The sequence below is a fragment of the Lepidochelys kempii genome, chromosome 6 (assembly GCF_965140265.1).
Source record: "Lepidochelys kempii isolate rLepKem1 chromosome 6, rLepKem1.hap2, whole genome shotgun sequence".
Classification (NCBI taxonomy): domain Eukaryota; kingdom Metazoa; phylum Chordata; order Testudines; family Cheloniidae; genus Lepidochelys; species Lepidochelys kempii.
The window spans coordinates 904000-918887 of record NC_133261.1 but is presented as its reverse complement, the minus strand read 5'-3'; the positions used below and the strand labels follow the sequence as shown (position 1 = coordinate 918887).

The 14888-nt window shown below is 68.0% G+C and overlaps 1 protein-coding gene across 1 annotated transcript; it reads left to right on the top strand.

The window, feature by feature from the left end:
• Positions 1-4503: 4503 nt before the first annotated feature.
• Positions 4504-13438, top strand: LOC140912282 (serine/threonine-protein kinase NLK2-like). Its single transcript, XM_073346461.1, is given in 17 exon segments — positions 4504-5388; positions 6201-6330; positions 6731-6786; positions 7035-7141; positions 7995-8080; positions 9094-9234; positions 9237-9257; positions 9260-9310; positions 9939-9980; positions 9982-10041; positions 10228-10314; positions 10886-10927; positions 10929-10976; positions 10978-11031; positions 11033-11087; positions 12515-12608; positions 13302-13438. Coding segments are annotated over 17 exon segments (1386 nt in total). The 5' UTR covers positions 4504-5125; the 3' UTR covers positions 13351-13438.
• Positions 13439-14888: the final 1450 nt, after the last annotated feature.

The window sequence follows — 14888 nt, the reverse complement described above, 5'->3', positions numbered from 1 at the left end:
GTCCCACCCGGAGCGGGTCGGGACCAGCGCCCCCTAGAGGGGAAAAGCCCCGTGTCCCGATCCCCACCCCGATCCAGCCAGTCCCACCCAGGAGCGGGTGGGGACCAGCGCCCCCTAGAGGGGAAAAGCCCCGTGTCCCATTCCCAATATCTGCGGCCGATGGTTTCTTTTGTCGGCTCCTGCTGCCGCCTAGTGGCCGATTCAGTTCAACGCCCTGGTCCTGGCTCCCAGCCCCCCCACTTGCCTCCTAGAGCTGGGGAGAGAACCCAGGAGTCCTGATTTCCAGTCCCCCCTGCTCTAACCCCTGGATCCCACTCCTCTCCCAAAGCCAGGGAGAGAACCCAGGAGTCCTGGCTCCCAGCCCCCGCGCCCCCCACTCCATCCATCTAGCTAGCTAGCTCTCTCCCGCTCTCCATACGCCCTATCTGCCTGCTGACGTCTACGTGCCGGGCTCACAGCGACACCGAGGCAGGGAGATCCATAGCCCACCCTGGGGAGGGGCTCGTCGGGACCCCGCACTCAGCGCCCGGCGGTGTTAATCCCACCCGCAGAACAGCCCCGTGGAGCTCGAAACTCATCTCCGGCGCTCCCCAACAGCCACTGGCCCAGGAAGAGACGGTCTGCCCCACCTCAGCTCTCCCTTGGTGGGCAGGTACCCCGGGCGTCTCCATGGCCCACGTTGGCCTGGTCCCGCACACCCCGCCCCGCCGATGCCCAGCTCCCCGGGACACCTCGCAGGTGCTGGCGACAGCTCGGGCTGAAGTGTCCAGATCAGGCTGCACCGGGGGTTACTCCACGGACCGGTCCTGGAGCATCCCAACGAGGCGGACCAGAGAGACGAGCGTCGTACCCAGGTACCAGCCTCGTGGGCGCCGTCCTGCGCTCAGTACCACGGCGGGGCGTTGGGAACAAGGGGGTCTTGTCGGAACCGGGACCCCAACTGGCCAAAGCCCAAGGCAGTTCATAAGACATCACAAAATCTGAGGCTAACAAAAGTTTCTTTTCAAATTTGCCCGTGTCTGGCGCTCGTTTGAGAGCTGCGTGCGAAGGAACCTGGGGCCTGAGGGGCAAAAGAGGGGTAACGAGTGTTTTACAGTGATCCATGTTGTAAAAAATCTTGTCACAAAAGCTTTTGTCGTCCGTCCTCCCCTTCCTTTTGTGGCGTTTCGTTTCTGTGATCACAAATGGCTCTAAAGGTGGAATGAAAAACAGGGTGGATTTGATTTAAATCATGAGTTAAATCACTAGTCAGGAAGGCTCGATTTAATCATGGATTTCTACATAAAAGTGCATTCTTCTTGGTTGTTATAACCTTCATACACAGTAGTCACAGGTAGAAAGGAAAACTTCATTAACATATTCCCAAACTGGGTCTCTCTTACGGCCTGCTGCCATTCTCGGTTTTCCCTTCTAGGGAGAGGATGTCTGGTAGACCTCAAATCAATGAAGGCCACACTCAGAAAGACCTCAAGACTTCTGGAATATGCCGCTCAAACAGGTTCACTTCTGTTTCTGCTGCCCGGCCTCCCTTCTCACATTGATCTCCAGACTTCTCCTTGTCCAGATCGATGCCGCCCCCAACAATCTTCTAGTCAGTGAACTTTTTGAAACGTTGCCCTTTTAGAGTGAGGTAAGGGATTGACTCCGGGTACACAAATTTGCAGAGGGACAATAAGGTTGAGGTCTGTTATTCTTCACCTCTCTATATTATTTATTTATTTCAAAACATTTTTGCTGTTAACAAGCATGTTACCTCTGGAGACACAAATCCCCAGTCTGAGAACTGCAAATCGAAGCCTCTCGGGTGGTACCTTCTAGACTGAGCACTGGGTCCCATTGGGTCGATAGAAAGATGAACCTCAATAATCCCTACAGAAGCTCCTGGATCCCCATAAGATTGGGTCCCTAATCCATGAACTGTTGGCACTCATTTACAAAACTTTTCTTAAACATGACATGAATATATTGTCTCATTCTGTAGAATGAGAAGTTATAATTCCTATTCCAGGAGCAGATATCCAAAGCAGCGGCTTGCCCACCAAATGCCAGCTCGATTCGGGGCTGCCCGGCATGGAGTGTGATTTCAAACGCAAACCACCACGCGACAGCCCAGGCTTTGTGGGTTTTGTAATTGTTTCGTTTCTGCAAAGTGTTCTCCTGGCTTTTGCCAAAGTTTTTGTCGCTGACTTTGGGGCGATGCAGGGTTTGTGCTGGCTTTGTGGTGGTGTTGCTTTTTGCCAGGTTTTTTCCTTGTCATTTTTGCAACGGTTTCTCCTTCTTTTGGCAACGTTTTTGCTGCTGATTTTGCATGGTTGCAATCTTTGCCTTTGTTCTCTTTGCAGTGTTCTGGGGTTCGGCGGTTTTGCGACTTCTTCCTTGTCACTTTTGTGAGGTCTTTGCTGTGAGGTTTTTGCGATGGTTTTTCCGGGTTCTTTCTGCAATGATTTGGTAGTTTTTACCATTGTCGTCCTGGTTGTTTTCGCAACGGCTTTGGTGTTGTTTTTGGGGGTTTTGCAAAGGCGTTTCCTTGATGCCCTTGCTGTGGTTTTGCAGTGGCGGATTGCCTAGTTTGGTTTTGGGGTCACGGAGTTTCGTTGTGGTCCTGGCACATCAGGCAGCCCAGCCCAGCTATGGGGATGCAGGCTGTCCTCGCAAAAGACGGTGGCCCAACACGTGGGCAGGGTCTGGAAAGAAGAGACCACACCTTTGGGCAAAAGGGCCATCGGGGCGACGGGTTTCCCCCCAAGCCGGGCTGTGCTTCCAGATCTCACAACCGGCCCAGCGCGGCAAGTTCCCTTTTCTTTTGGCTGCAGCTGCAGTCGGGGCGGATTCACCTCGGGCAAGCAGCGCTGTGTGGTGGGCACTGAGATTCGCACCCCCCCACGGTGGGGGGGGCACAATCGGCAGACCGGAAAACCGAGCACCCGGTGTGTCTAGGCCAAGAGGCAACCGTGGCTGCGGGAATGGCTGCCGGGCCCAGGGCGGGGCTGGTCCGTGACAGAGCGGGATTCGTTTGGGGGAACCGGGGCCAGGAACGTCCCCTAACCGAGCGCTCAGTGTAAAACAGGACCTGCTCCCGCGACGGGGCCTGAGAGACGCGGCCTGGAGTCACGCTGAACCCTCACCCGGCGCGCGGCTGGAACCCGACGGAGCCAGGGCAGGCCGGGGGCCGGGCGTCGGCACCGACTCCGGGGTGCCCTGGGGCTCAAACACCCCTGGGGGGAAGATACTCAGCACCCCCCGCCACAGCAGGCCAGTGACGCTGCCCATCAGCCGCTTGGAGGAGGGTGGAGAGCAGGGAGCGGCAGGTGGGCGGGGCCTCGGGGGAGGGGGTGGAGTGGAGGCGGGCAGAGTTGGAGTGAGGGCGGAGCCTTGGGGAAGGGGCGGAGCAGGGGCGGGGTCTCAGGGGGAAGGGGCGGAGCAGGGGATAGGGCCACAGTTCAAGCAATTGACTGTACAATTTACCAGTTTACTGACTGTGTATCTCCAGACATCCCTCCTATCTACCCCCTTCTCTATCTCTCTATCTACCCCATCCACCCCCTCTATCTCTCTATCTACCCCCTTCTCTATCTCTCTATCTACCCCCATCCACCCCCTCTATCTCTCTATCTACCCCCTTCTCTATCTCGCTATCTACCCCCATCCACCCCCTCTATCTCTCTATCTACCCCTTCTCTATCTCGCTATCTACCCCCATCCACCCCCTCTATCTCTCTATCTACCCCCTTCTCTATCTCTCTATCTACCCCCATCCACCCCTCTATCTCTCTATCTACCCCCTTCTCTATCTCGCTATCTACCCCCATCCACCCCCTCTATCTCTCTATCTACCCCCTTCTCTATCTCGCTATCTACCCCCATCCACCCCCTCTATCTCTCTATCTACCCCCTTCTCTATCTCGCTATCTACCCCCATCCACCCCCTCTATCTCTCTATCTACCCCCTTCTCTATCTCTCTATCTACCCCCTTCTCTATCTCTCTATGCTACCCCCATCCACCCCCTCTATCTCTCTATCTACCCCCTTCTCTATCTCTCTATCTACCCCCATCCACCCCCTCTATCTCTCTATCTACCCCTTCTCTATCTCGCTATCTACCCCCTTCTCTATCTCTCTATCTACCCCCTTCTCTATCTCTCTATCTACCCCCATCCACCCCCACACGCGCTATCTCAGAGTCTCTCTATCTACCCCCATCCACCCCCTCTATCTCTCTATCTCTATCTATCTATCTATCTATCTATCTATCTATCTATCTATCTATCTATCTATCTATCTATCTATCCATCCCCATTCACCCCATCTATCTATCCCCATCCACCCCATCTATCTATCTATCTATCTATCTATCTATCTATCTATCTATCCCCATCCACCCCCCCCCATCCCTCCCACACACCCCCTCACGCCCCCCACCCCCTGCCCGATTTCTGTCCGGGGGATTTTTCCCAGCTGGGCGGAGTCTCCCCCCCCCCCCCCGCCGTTGCCTTTAACAAAGGACCAGCCGGAGCCGCCGCATCCTTGCGCCGCGCCGGGCCTGGGGCCGCTCCCGGAGCCCATCGCGGGGGGGACCCCCCCGCCCCCCCGCTGCCCCCCCCGCCCTTCGCCCCCCCCCCGCTGCGCCCCCCCACGCGTCCCCTCCCGCTGCCCCCCAGCCCCGCACCCCCGCCCCGGGGCTCGGGGGGATGGATGCGATTTGAGTACTGGGGGGGCCCTGTGCCCCCGATCCCGCCCTGGCCCCCCAGCCCAGCCGGGGCTCTTTACAGTAGGAGCTTAAAGTGCAGCCCCGCCAGCTTCTCTCCCGCGACACACCCAGCCCCCCAATAACCCGCCCAGAGCCCCCCGCTTCCCTGCCCCACGGACCCCAAGTCCCTGCCCCTCAAATCCCGGCCCCACAGCCCCCCAATTCCCAGCACCCCCAGTTCCCACCCCAGCCCCTCCTCATCCTGCCCACTCCCCCAGACACCTCGATACTCCCAGCATCCCCCCCCCACCCGCCCCATTAGGGTCTGCTTCTCATCCCATCCCCCCACCCCCTAATCCTCCCCTCCAGCCTCCCGGCTCCAGCCCCCCACCCCTGCGGCACCTGCCCATCCCCCCGAACCCCACAGCTGCTCCCCAATGGCCTTCCAGGGCCCCAGCCCCGCCCTCCAGACCCAGCTGTGTAGCAATGTTCTGGGGGCACTGACAGGGCTGATCCAGCCCCCCCTGGCAGCTGGGCTGGGGGCGCCCCAGAAATTGTACTGCCCCGCTGGGGTGCAGGGGGGGTCGCCCCAACAGCAGCATCAGCCGGCGCTGGCCCAGACCCCGCCGGCACCGGCCCGAATGACGGTGGAACCCGAACCGGATCGGCCCATCGGCTACGGCGCCTTCGGAGTCGTGTGGTAAGAGCCGGGGGTTGGGGGGCGCAGGGCCGGGCTGGCAGGGGGCTGCGGGTCGGGAGTGGGGGGCCCGGCAGGGTTAGGGGGCAGGGCTGGGCTGGCAGGGGGCTGTGGGTCGGGAGTGAGGGGCCCGGCAGGGTTAGGGGGCAGGGCCGGGCTGGCAGGGGGCTGCGGGTCGGGAGTGGGGGGCCCGGCAGGGTTGGGGGGCAGGGCTGGGCTGGCAGGGGCTGCGGGTCGGGAGTGAGGGGCACCGGCAGGGTTGGGGGGCAGGGCTGGGCTGGCAGGGGGCTGCGGGTCGGGAGTGAGGGGCACCGGCAGGGTTGGGGGGCAGGGCTGGGCTGGCAGGGGCTGCGGGTCGGGAGTGAGGGGCACCCGCAGGGCTGGGGGGCAGGGCTGGGCTGGCAGGGGCTGCGGGTCGGGAGTGAGGGGCACCCGCAGGGTTGGGGGGCAGGGCTGGGCTGGCAGGGGGCTGCGGGTCGGGAGTGAGGGGCACCCGCAGGGCTGGGGGGCAGGGCTGGGCTGGCAGGGGCTGCGGGTCAGGAGTGGGGGGCACCCGCAGGGCTGGGGGCAGGGCTGGGCTGGCAGGGGGCTGCGAGTCGGGAGTGAGGGGCACCGGCAGGGTTGGGGGGCAGGGCTGGGCTGGCAGGGGCTGTGGGTCGGGAGTGAGGGGCACCCGCAGGGCTGGGGGGCAGGGCTGGGCTGGCAGGGGGCTGCGAGTCGGGAGTGAGGGGCACCTGCAGGGCTGGGGGGCAGGGCTGGGCTGGCAGGGGCTGTGGGTCGGGAGTGAGGGGCACCGCGTCCGTCTGTCTCCCCAGGTCGGTCACGGACCCCCGGGACGGGAAGCGGGTCGCTCTGAAGAAGATGCCGAATGTTTTCCAGAATCTCGTCTCCTGCAAACGGGTGTTTCGGGAACTCAAGATGCTCTGTTCCTTCAAACATGAGAACGTGAGGGGGGGCGGGGGGCAGGGGGGCACCAGGATGGGGGGCCTGAGGGTTTGGGAGGGATGGGGCAGGGGTAGCAGTTGTGGGGGGCTGTGGGTTGGATTGAGGGGGGGTGTTTATGAAGCCCTATAATTTACCAGTTTACTGTATGGAGGAGGCTGTGGGGCTGGGGGTTGCAGTGGGGCTGGGGGCTATGGGTCAGTGGGAGGGGCTGTGACAGAGGAGTGGGGGTCGCTGTATGGAGGATGCCGTGGGGCTGGGGGTTGCAGTGGGGGGCAGAGGGGTGGGGCTGGGGGCTCTGGCTGGCCAGTCCTGGGGACGCCATGGGGCTGGCTCTGGGACCCTGTGGGGGTATCTGGGGGCTCCCCTCTTTTGTCTCACCCCCCCCGTCGGTGCCCCTCAGGTGCTGTCAGCGCTGGATATCCTGCAGCCCCCCCAGATCGACTGCTTTGAGGAGATGTATCCGCCCCCGTGGGGGAGGGGCTGGGGGAACCGTGGGGGGCTGCCCTGGGGGGTAACTGGCAGCAGTGGGAGGTGCCGGGGGCGGTTAGGGGTCGGGGGGGTTATCGGGGGCAGCACTTGCAGCTACCCGCTGACAGAGGCGAGGCTGGGGGCAGGGAGCTGGGGGCCCAGGGGGGGGATGGGAGCGGGGGGGCCATGGGGCTCTGCCCCCCGAGCTGCGCCCTTGACCCCGCGCCGGGCGGTAGCTACGTGCTCACGGAGCTGATGCAGAGCGACCTGCACAAGGTGATCGTGTCCCCCCAGCCGCTGAGCGCCGAGCACATCAAGGTCTTCCTCTACCAGATCCTGCGCGGTGAGACCCCGGGCCCCCCCAAACCTCCCAGGCCCCCCAACCCCCCTGGGGCCCCCAAACCTCCCTGGGCCCCCCAAACCTCCCCGGGCCCCCCCAACCTCCCCGGGGCCCCCAAACCTCCCCGGGCCCCCCCAAACCTCCCACACCCCCCGAAACTTCCCAGAGGCCCCCCAACTTCCCAGGCCCCCCCAAACCTCCCTGGGCCCCCCCCAACCTCCCCGGGGCCCCCAAACCTCCCCGGGCCCCCCCCAACCTCCCCGGGCCCCCCCAACCTCCCCAGGCCCCCCCAAACCTCCCACGCCCCCCCCAAACCTCCCTGGGCCCCCCCAACCTCCCCGGGCCCCCCCCAGCCTCCCAGGCCCCCCCCAAACCTCCCCGGGCCCCCCCAACCTCTCTGGGCCCCCCCCAAACCTCCCTGGGCCCCCCCAACCCCCCTGGGGCCCCCCAAACCTCCCTGGGCCCCCCCAAACCTCCCCAGGCCCCCCCCAACCTCCCAGGGACCCCAGAAACCCTCTAGACCCTCCACGGACCCCCAGAGCCTCCCGGAGCCCCCCAGTCTCCACAGTCCCCTCGACCACCACCCCCAGGCTCACCCAATCCCCAGGGCCCCCCAGATATCCATCCTCAGCCACCCCAATACACCATCCCCAGTACACTCCAACCCCCCCCCCCCCCCCCCACCGGGCCACCCTGCCTCCCCCCATATGTCACCGGCCCCTTCTCGGCTCCTGCCCTCCTCCCCCGCTTATCTCGGCACGGGAGGGGAACCTGGGCGGGGTCCGTGAGCAGGAAGAAGGGCAGATTTCAGGGGTCCCCAACCCCCCCCCCCACAACGCTGCCTCCCTCCCTGCAGGTCTGAAATATTTGCACTCGGCCGGCGTTCTCCATCGGGACATCAAGCCGGGGAACCTGCTGGTGAACAGCAACTGCGTCCTCAAGGTGAGAGACGCCCCCCAGCCTCTGGGATGGGACCCAGGCGTCCGGGACGGCTGCCAGAGACCGGGACAGGGGAAGGGACCCAGGCGTCCGGGACGGCTCCCAGACACCGGGACAGGGGAAGGGACCCAGGCGTCCGGGACGGTTCCCAGACGCCGGGACAGGGGAAGGGACCCAGGCGTCCGGGACGGCTGCCAGAGACCGGGACAGGGGAAGGGACCCAGGCGTCCGGGACGGCTCCCAGAGACTGCGACAGGGGAAGGGACCCAGGCGTCCGGGACGGCTGCCAGAGACCGGGACAGGGGAAGGGACCCAGGCGTCCGGGACGGCTGCCAGAGACCGGGACAGGGGAAGGGACCCAGGCGTCCGGGACGGCTCCCAGAGACTGCGACAGGGGAAGGGACCCAGGCGTCCGGGACGGCTGCCAGAGACCGGGACAGGGGAAGGGACCCAGGCGTCCGGGACAGCTGCCAGAGACCGGGACAGGGGAAGGGACCCAGGCGTCCGGGACGGCTCCCAGACACCGGGACAGGGAAAGGGACCCAGGCATCCGGGACGGCTCACAGACACCGGGACAGGGGAAGGAACCCAGGCGTCCGGGACGGCTGCCAGAGAGCGGGACAGGGGAAGGGACCCAGGCGTCCGGGACGGCTGCCAGAGACCGGGACAGGGGAAGGGACCCAGGCGTCCGGGACGGCTGCCAGAGACCGGGACAGGGGAAGGGGACCCAGGCGTCCGGGACGGCTGCCAGAGAGCGGGACAGGGGAAGGGACCCAGGCGTCCGGGACGGCTTGCCAGAGACCGGGACAGGGGAAGGGACCCAGGCGTCCGGGACGGTTCCCAGACGCCGGGGACAGGGGAAGGGACCCAGGCGTCTGGGCCTGTTCCACTAGGGGGCCCTGCAATGCTCCCCAGAAACTGGGATGGGCAGGGGACCCAGGCGTCCGGGTTGGGCTCCCCGCAGCGTTCCCAGGGGGGGACCCAGGCGTCCGGGCTCACCCCCCTCCCCCCGGCAGATCTGCGACTTCGGGCTGGCGCGGCTGGAGGAGCCGGACGAGGGGCAGCCCATGACACAGGAGGTGGTGACCCAGTACTACCGGGCCCCCGAGATCCTCATGGGCACCCCCCACTACGGAGCCCCCGTCGACCTCTGGGCGTCGTCGGCTGCATCTTCGCCGAAGAGAGCTGCTGAGCCGGCGGGTTCTCTTCCAGGCCCCCAGCCCCATCCAGCAGGTGGGGGGATTGGGGGGAGGGGAGGGAGTGGGGGAGGGGATTGGGGGAGGGAGAGGTGAGGAGGGGATCTGGGGGGAGGGGGAGGGAGTGGGGAGGGGATCTGGGGGAGAGGTGGGGAAGGGGATCTGGGGGGAGGGGAGGGAGTGGGGAGGGATTGGGGGAGGGAAGAGGTGAGGAGGGGATCTGGGGGGAGGGGAGGGAGTGGGGAGGGGATCTGGGGGGAGAGGTGGGGAAGGGGATTGGGGGGAGGGGATCTGGGGGGGAGGGGAGGGAGTGGGGAGGGGATTGGGGGAGGGAAGAGGTGAGGAGGGGATCTGGGGGAGGGAGGGGAGGGGAGTGGAGGGGGGATCTGGGGGAGAGGTGGGGAAGGGATTGCGGGGAGGGGATCTGGGGGGAGGGGAGGGGAGTGGGGAGGGGATTGGGGGAGGGAGAGGTGAGGAGGGATCTGGGGGGAGGGGAGGGAGTGGGGAGGGGATCTGGGGGAGAGGTGGGGAAGGGGATTGGGGGGAGGGGATCTGGGGGGAGGGGAGGGAGTGGGGAGGGGATCTGGGGGAGAGGCTAGTGGGGGGTGGGTTGCATGGGGGGAGGCTCTCGCACCCCCCCAATAACTCCCCTCCGCCCCCCGCAGCTGGACCTGATCACCGACCTACTCGGCACCCCCCCCTCCCCACGCCCTGCGCTCGGCCTGCGAGGGGGCCCGGGCCCACGTGCTGCGGGGCGCCCACAAACCGGTGAGACCCCGGGGGGCCGTGGGGGCTGGGGGGAAGGTATGAGGGGGGCTGGGGGAAGCGGGGGGCTGGGCTGGGGGAAGCAGGGGGCTGGGCGGGGGAAGCGGGGGGCTGGGGGAAGCGGGGGGCTGGGCGGGGGGGCTGGGGGGACGACCCCCACTCAGGCTCCGTGTCCGTCCGTCCGTCCAGCCCGCGCTGTCCGTGCTGCACTTGCTGTCGGGGGAGGCGACCCATGAGGCCGTTCACCTCCTCTGCCGTCTGCTGGTCTTCGACCCCGTGAGTCGCCCGGACGCCGGTGGTCCCTGGGAGCGCTGGGGGTTCCCTGCCCGGACCGCCGGGGGTCCCTGGGAGCGCTGGGGGTTCCCTGCCCTGACATTGGGGTCCCTGGGAGTAGTGGGGGTTTCCCTGCCCGGACGCCGGGGGTCCCTGGGAGCGCTGGGGGTTCCCCGACCGGACACCGGGGTCCCCGGGAGCGCTGGGGGTTCCCCGCCCGGATGCCAGGGTCCCTGGGAGTGCTGGGATTACCCCCCCCGGACGCCGGGGTCCCTGGGAGTAATGGGATTACCCCCCCCCGGATGCCGGGGTCCCTGGGAGTGCTGGGGGTTCCCTGCCCTGACATTGGGGTCCCCGGGAGCACTGGGGGTTCCCTGCCCGGACACCGGGGTCCCCTGGGAGTAGTGGGGGTTCCCCGCCCGGACGCCTCGGTCCCCCGGGAGCGCTGGGGGTTCCCTGTCCGGACGCCGGGGTCCCTGGGAGCGCTGGGGGTTCCCCGACCGGACGCCGGGGTCCCTGGGGAGCGCTGGGGGGTCCCCCCCGGACGCCGGGGTCCCACGCTGGCTCTCGGCAGGCCCGGCGGATCTCGGCGCGGGAGGCTCTGGCCCACCCGTACCCTGCAGGAGGGGCGACTCCGCTTCCACACGACCATCTGCCGCTGCTGCCCCCCGCCTGGCCTCGGGGCGCGTCTACGCCCCCGACTTGGAGCCCCCCGCAGCCCCCCCGCTTCGACGACGCCGACGAGCGGGCCCTGCGCTCCGTCTGGCAGGCCAAAGGTGACCCCCGCCGCCCCCGTCACCCCCATTCGCCCCCCGTCACCCCCCCGTGGCCCCCTGTCGCCCCCTGTCACCCCCCGCCGGGCCCCACACGCTGCCCCCGCCGCCCCCCCGTCACCCCCCCATTCGCCCCCCGTCGCCCCCCGCGGCCCCCTGTCACCCCCCCGCAGCCCCCCCGTCGCCCCCCCATTCGTCCCCTGTCGCCCCCCGTCACCCCCATTCGCCCCCCGTCGCCCCCCGCGGCCCCCTGTCACCCCCCGCGGCCCCCCGTCGCCCCCATTCGCCCCCCGCCGCCCCCCGTCACCCCCCATTCGCCCCCCGTCGCCCCCCGCGGCCCCCTGTCACCCCCCGCAGCCCCCCGTCGCCCCCATTCGCCCCCCGTCACCCCCCATTCGCCCCCCGTCGCCCCCCACGGCCCCTTGTCACCCCCCCGCGGCCCCCCGTCGCCCTCATTCGCCCCCCGTCGCCCCCCACGGCCCCCTGTCGCCCCCCATTCGCCCCCTGCGGCCCCCTGTCGCCCCCTGTCACCCCCCGCCAGGCCCCACACGCTGCCCCCCGCCGCCCCCCATCACCCCCCATTCGCCCCCGCTGTCGGCCCCCTGTCGCCCCCTCGCCCCCCGTCGCCCCCCGCCTGCCCCCTGTCGCCCCCCGCGGCCCCCCATCGCCCCCTGTCACCCCCCGCCAGGCCCACACACTGCCCCCCGTCGCCCCCCATTCGCACCCCCGTCGCCCCCACACGCTGACCTCCCCCGCCGGCCCCCCACTGCCCCCCGCTTCACATACTGACCCCCCCCGCCAGGCCCCCAGTTGTCCCCCCACACTGACCCTCCCCACTGGGGACCCCCGTCGCCCCCACATGCTGATAAGCCGCCCGCCGCCCACACACACTGAGCCCCCCACCAGCGCCTGCTGCCCCCCCACCGGGCCCCCACACTGCCCCCCCCCGCTGGGCTCCCGCTGCCCCCCCGCTGTCCCCACACTCTGACCCCCCCCACAGGGCCCTCCATTGCCCCCCCACACTGACCCTCCCCCGCCAGGCCCCCATCGCCCCCACATGCTGCCTCTCCCCCACTGGGGACCCCCCTTCACCCCCACACACTGGACCCTTCCTGCCGTGGTCCCCTGCTGTCCCCCATCACCCCACACACTGACCTACCCCTGGGGCCCCCACAGCCCCCCTAAAACTGACCCTCATCCCCTGGGACCTCCTGCTGTGACCCCAAACCCCTGATACCCCTCACAGCCCCCCCAAACACCAGCCCCCCTTGCATGAACCCCCATAGACTCCCTCTAGCTCCCACAGCCACCCTCCACCCCCACAAGGGACCCTCCCGGTTTGGATCTGTTCCCCCCACCTCCTCTCCAGCCCCCCCAGTGAATTCCCCCCGTGGCCCCCCCGGATCTGAAGCTGCCCCCCTCTTTCGCAGAGCTGGTTCACAGCTTCATCCTGGATCAGCAGAAGGGGACGCGGGTCCCACTGTGCATCAACCCCAACTCGGCCGCCTTCAAAACCTTCATCCGGTGAGTGCCCCCCGCCCCACGGCGCCCCCCCGCCGGCCTCCACCCCACAGCGCCCCCCGCCCCACGGCGCCCCCCCGCCGGCCTCCGCCCCACGGTGCCCCCCCACCAGCCTCTGCCCCACAGCACCCCCTGCCCCACGGCGCCCCCCCGCCGGCCTCCACCCCACAGCGCCCCCCGCCCCACGGCGCCCCCCCCGCCAGCCTCCGCCCCACGGTGCCCCCCCACCAGCCTCTGCCCCACAGCACCCCCCGCCCCACGGCGCCCCCCCCGCCGGCCTCCACCCCACAGCGCCCCCCGCCCCACGGCGCCCCCCCACCGGCCTCCGCCCCACGGTGCCCCCCCACCAGCCTCTGCCCCACAGCACCCCCCGCCCCACGGCACCCCCCCGCCGGCCTCCACCCCACAGCGCCCCCCGCCCCACGGCGCCCCCCCGCCGGCCTCCGCCCCACGGCGCCCCCCCCACCGGCCTCCGCCCCACAGCACCCCCCACCCCACGGCGCCCCCCCGCCGGCCTCCGCACCATGGCGCCCCCCGCCACCCTCCGCCCCACAGCGCCCCCCACCCCATGGCGCCCCCCCACCGGCCTGCGCCCCACAGCACCTTCACCCCATCCCACAGCCAGCCCCCCACCCTGCTGCCCACGGCTCCCCCGCCAGCCCCCCGTGCTGCATTCGAACGCTCGTCTCCCCGCAGGTCGACGGCCTGGCATTCGTCGAAAGTTTCGAAGAAGGACGAGAGATGAAGGCGGCTGGCAGCAGATTTGGGGTTCGGGGGTGGCCAGACGGAAAGAGAAAGGGGGGGACGGAGCCAGCCGGCCGCGGCGGGACACACCCCGAATTGCCTGCTGAACTGGTGGGGAAAAGACCAAGGGTCCTGGAGCTGAAATCAAAGGGACCCCTCGAGTCCCGTGCCGCAACACAGCCGCCCCAGCCCCCCCAAACCTCCCTGCACCCCCAAACCCCCTGAGTCTGCACTGGGAATACGGCACCCCCTGAGCCCCCCTAAACCCCCTGAGTTTGCACTGGAAAAATGAACCCCACCGCACCCCCAAATTCCTTTGAGCCTGCACTGGAAATGAGACTCCCCGTCTCTTGCCTCAGCAACCCCAAATTCCCCTGTCTCTGCACTGGAAAGCTGAGCCCCCCAAACCACCCCACAGCACCCCCAAAGTCCTCGTAGTTTGCACTGTCAATGCCCCCACCCCCGAACCTGCCCTGTGCTCCTCATTTCCCCTGCGTCTGCTCAGGAAACGACACCCCCCCTGACCCCCCAAAACTTCCCCCAAGCACCCCTGAATCTCTCTGAGTCTGCACTAGAAACAAACCTACCTTGAGCCCCAAATCCCTCCCATGCCCCACCCCCAAGCTCCCCTGAGGCTGCACTGGAGCCAGGAACCCCCAAAACCAGCCCTTCCCCCCCAAATTCCCAAGGCTGCACTGTGAATACAGCCCCCCCTCCTGTCCCTTTAATGCTGCCCCAACTTCTCAGCCCTGCGCCCCCTCTTTCCCCAGCCCCACCCCAGCAACCCCCGGGGCCCCATTTCAGCCCCCAACCACTGACCTCCCCCCAGGAGTTCTCCCCCCAACCAGCCAGCGCCCCACAGCGCCCCCCACTGGGAGAGGCTGGGAATTTGTATGAATTCACGGCTCCCAAAATCCCCCCCCCCCCCGCTGGTTTTTCGTTGCAAAGGGGGCGACCGAAAAGACCCTGGAAACTTGGGCCGCTCGGGCGCGGGGTTGGGGGCTTCGTAACTGAATCGAACCTGCCGGCTCGGCATTAAATTCTGCTGGCGCGTTCGCGGCCGGGCTTTTCCTTCCAGACGCGGCTGCTTCTGGGGTGGGGCCACTGGTGATACGGGGGGACCCCTCGCCCGGCGCCGGGACGTGGCCCCTCTGGGGCGGGGGGGGGAGGGCTGGGCACACGGGGGACCCCTCGCCCGGCGCCGGGACGTGGCCCCTCTGGGGCGGGGGGGGAGGGCTGGGCACACGGGGGACCCCTCGCCCGGCGCCGGGACGTGGCCCCTCTGGGGCGGGGGGGGAGGGCTGGGCACACGGGGGACCCCTCGCCCGGCACCGGGACGTGGCCCCTCTGGGGCGGGGGGGGAGGGCTGGGCACACGGGGGACCCCTCGCCCGGCGCCGGGTCGTGGCCCCCTCTGGGGCGGGGGAGGGGGGGCTGGGCACACGGGGGACCCCTCGCCCGGCGCCGGGACGTGGCCCCTCTGGGGCGGGGGGGGAGGGCTGGGCACACGGGGGACCCCTCGCCCGGCGCCGGGTCGTGG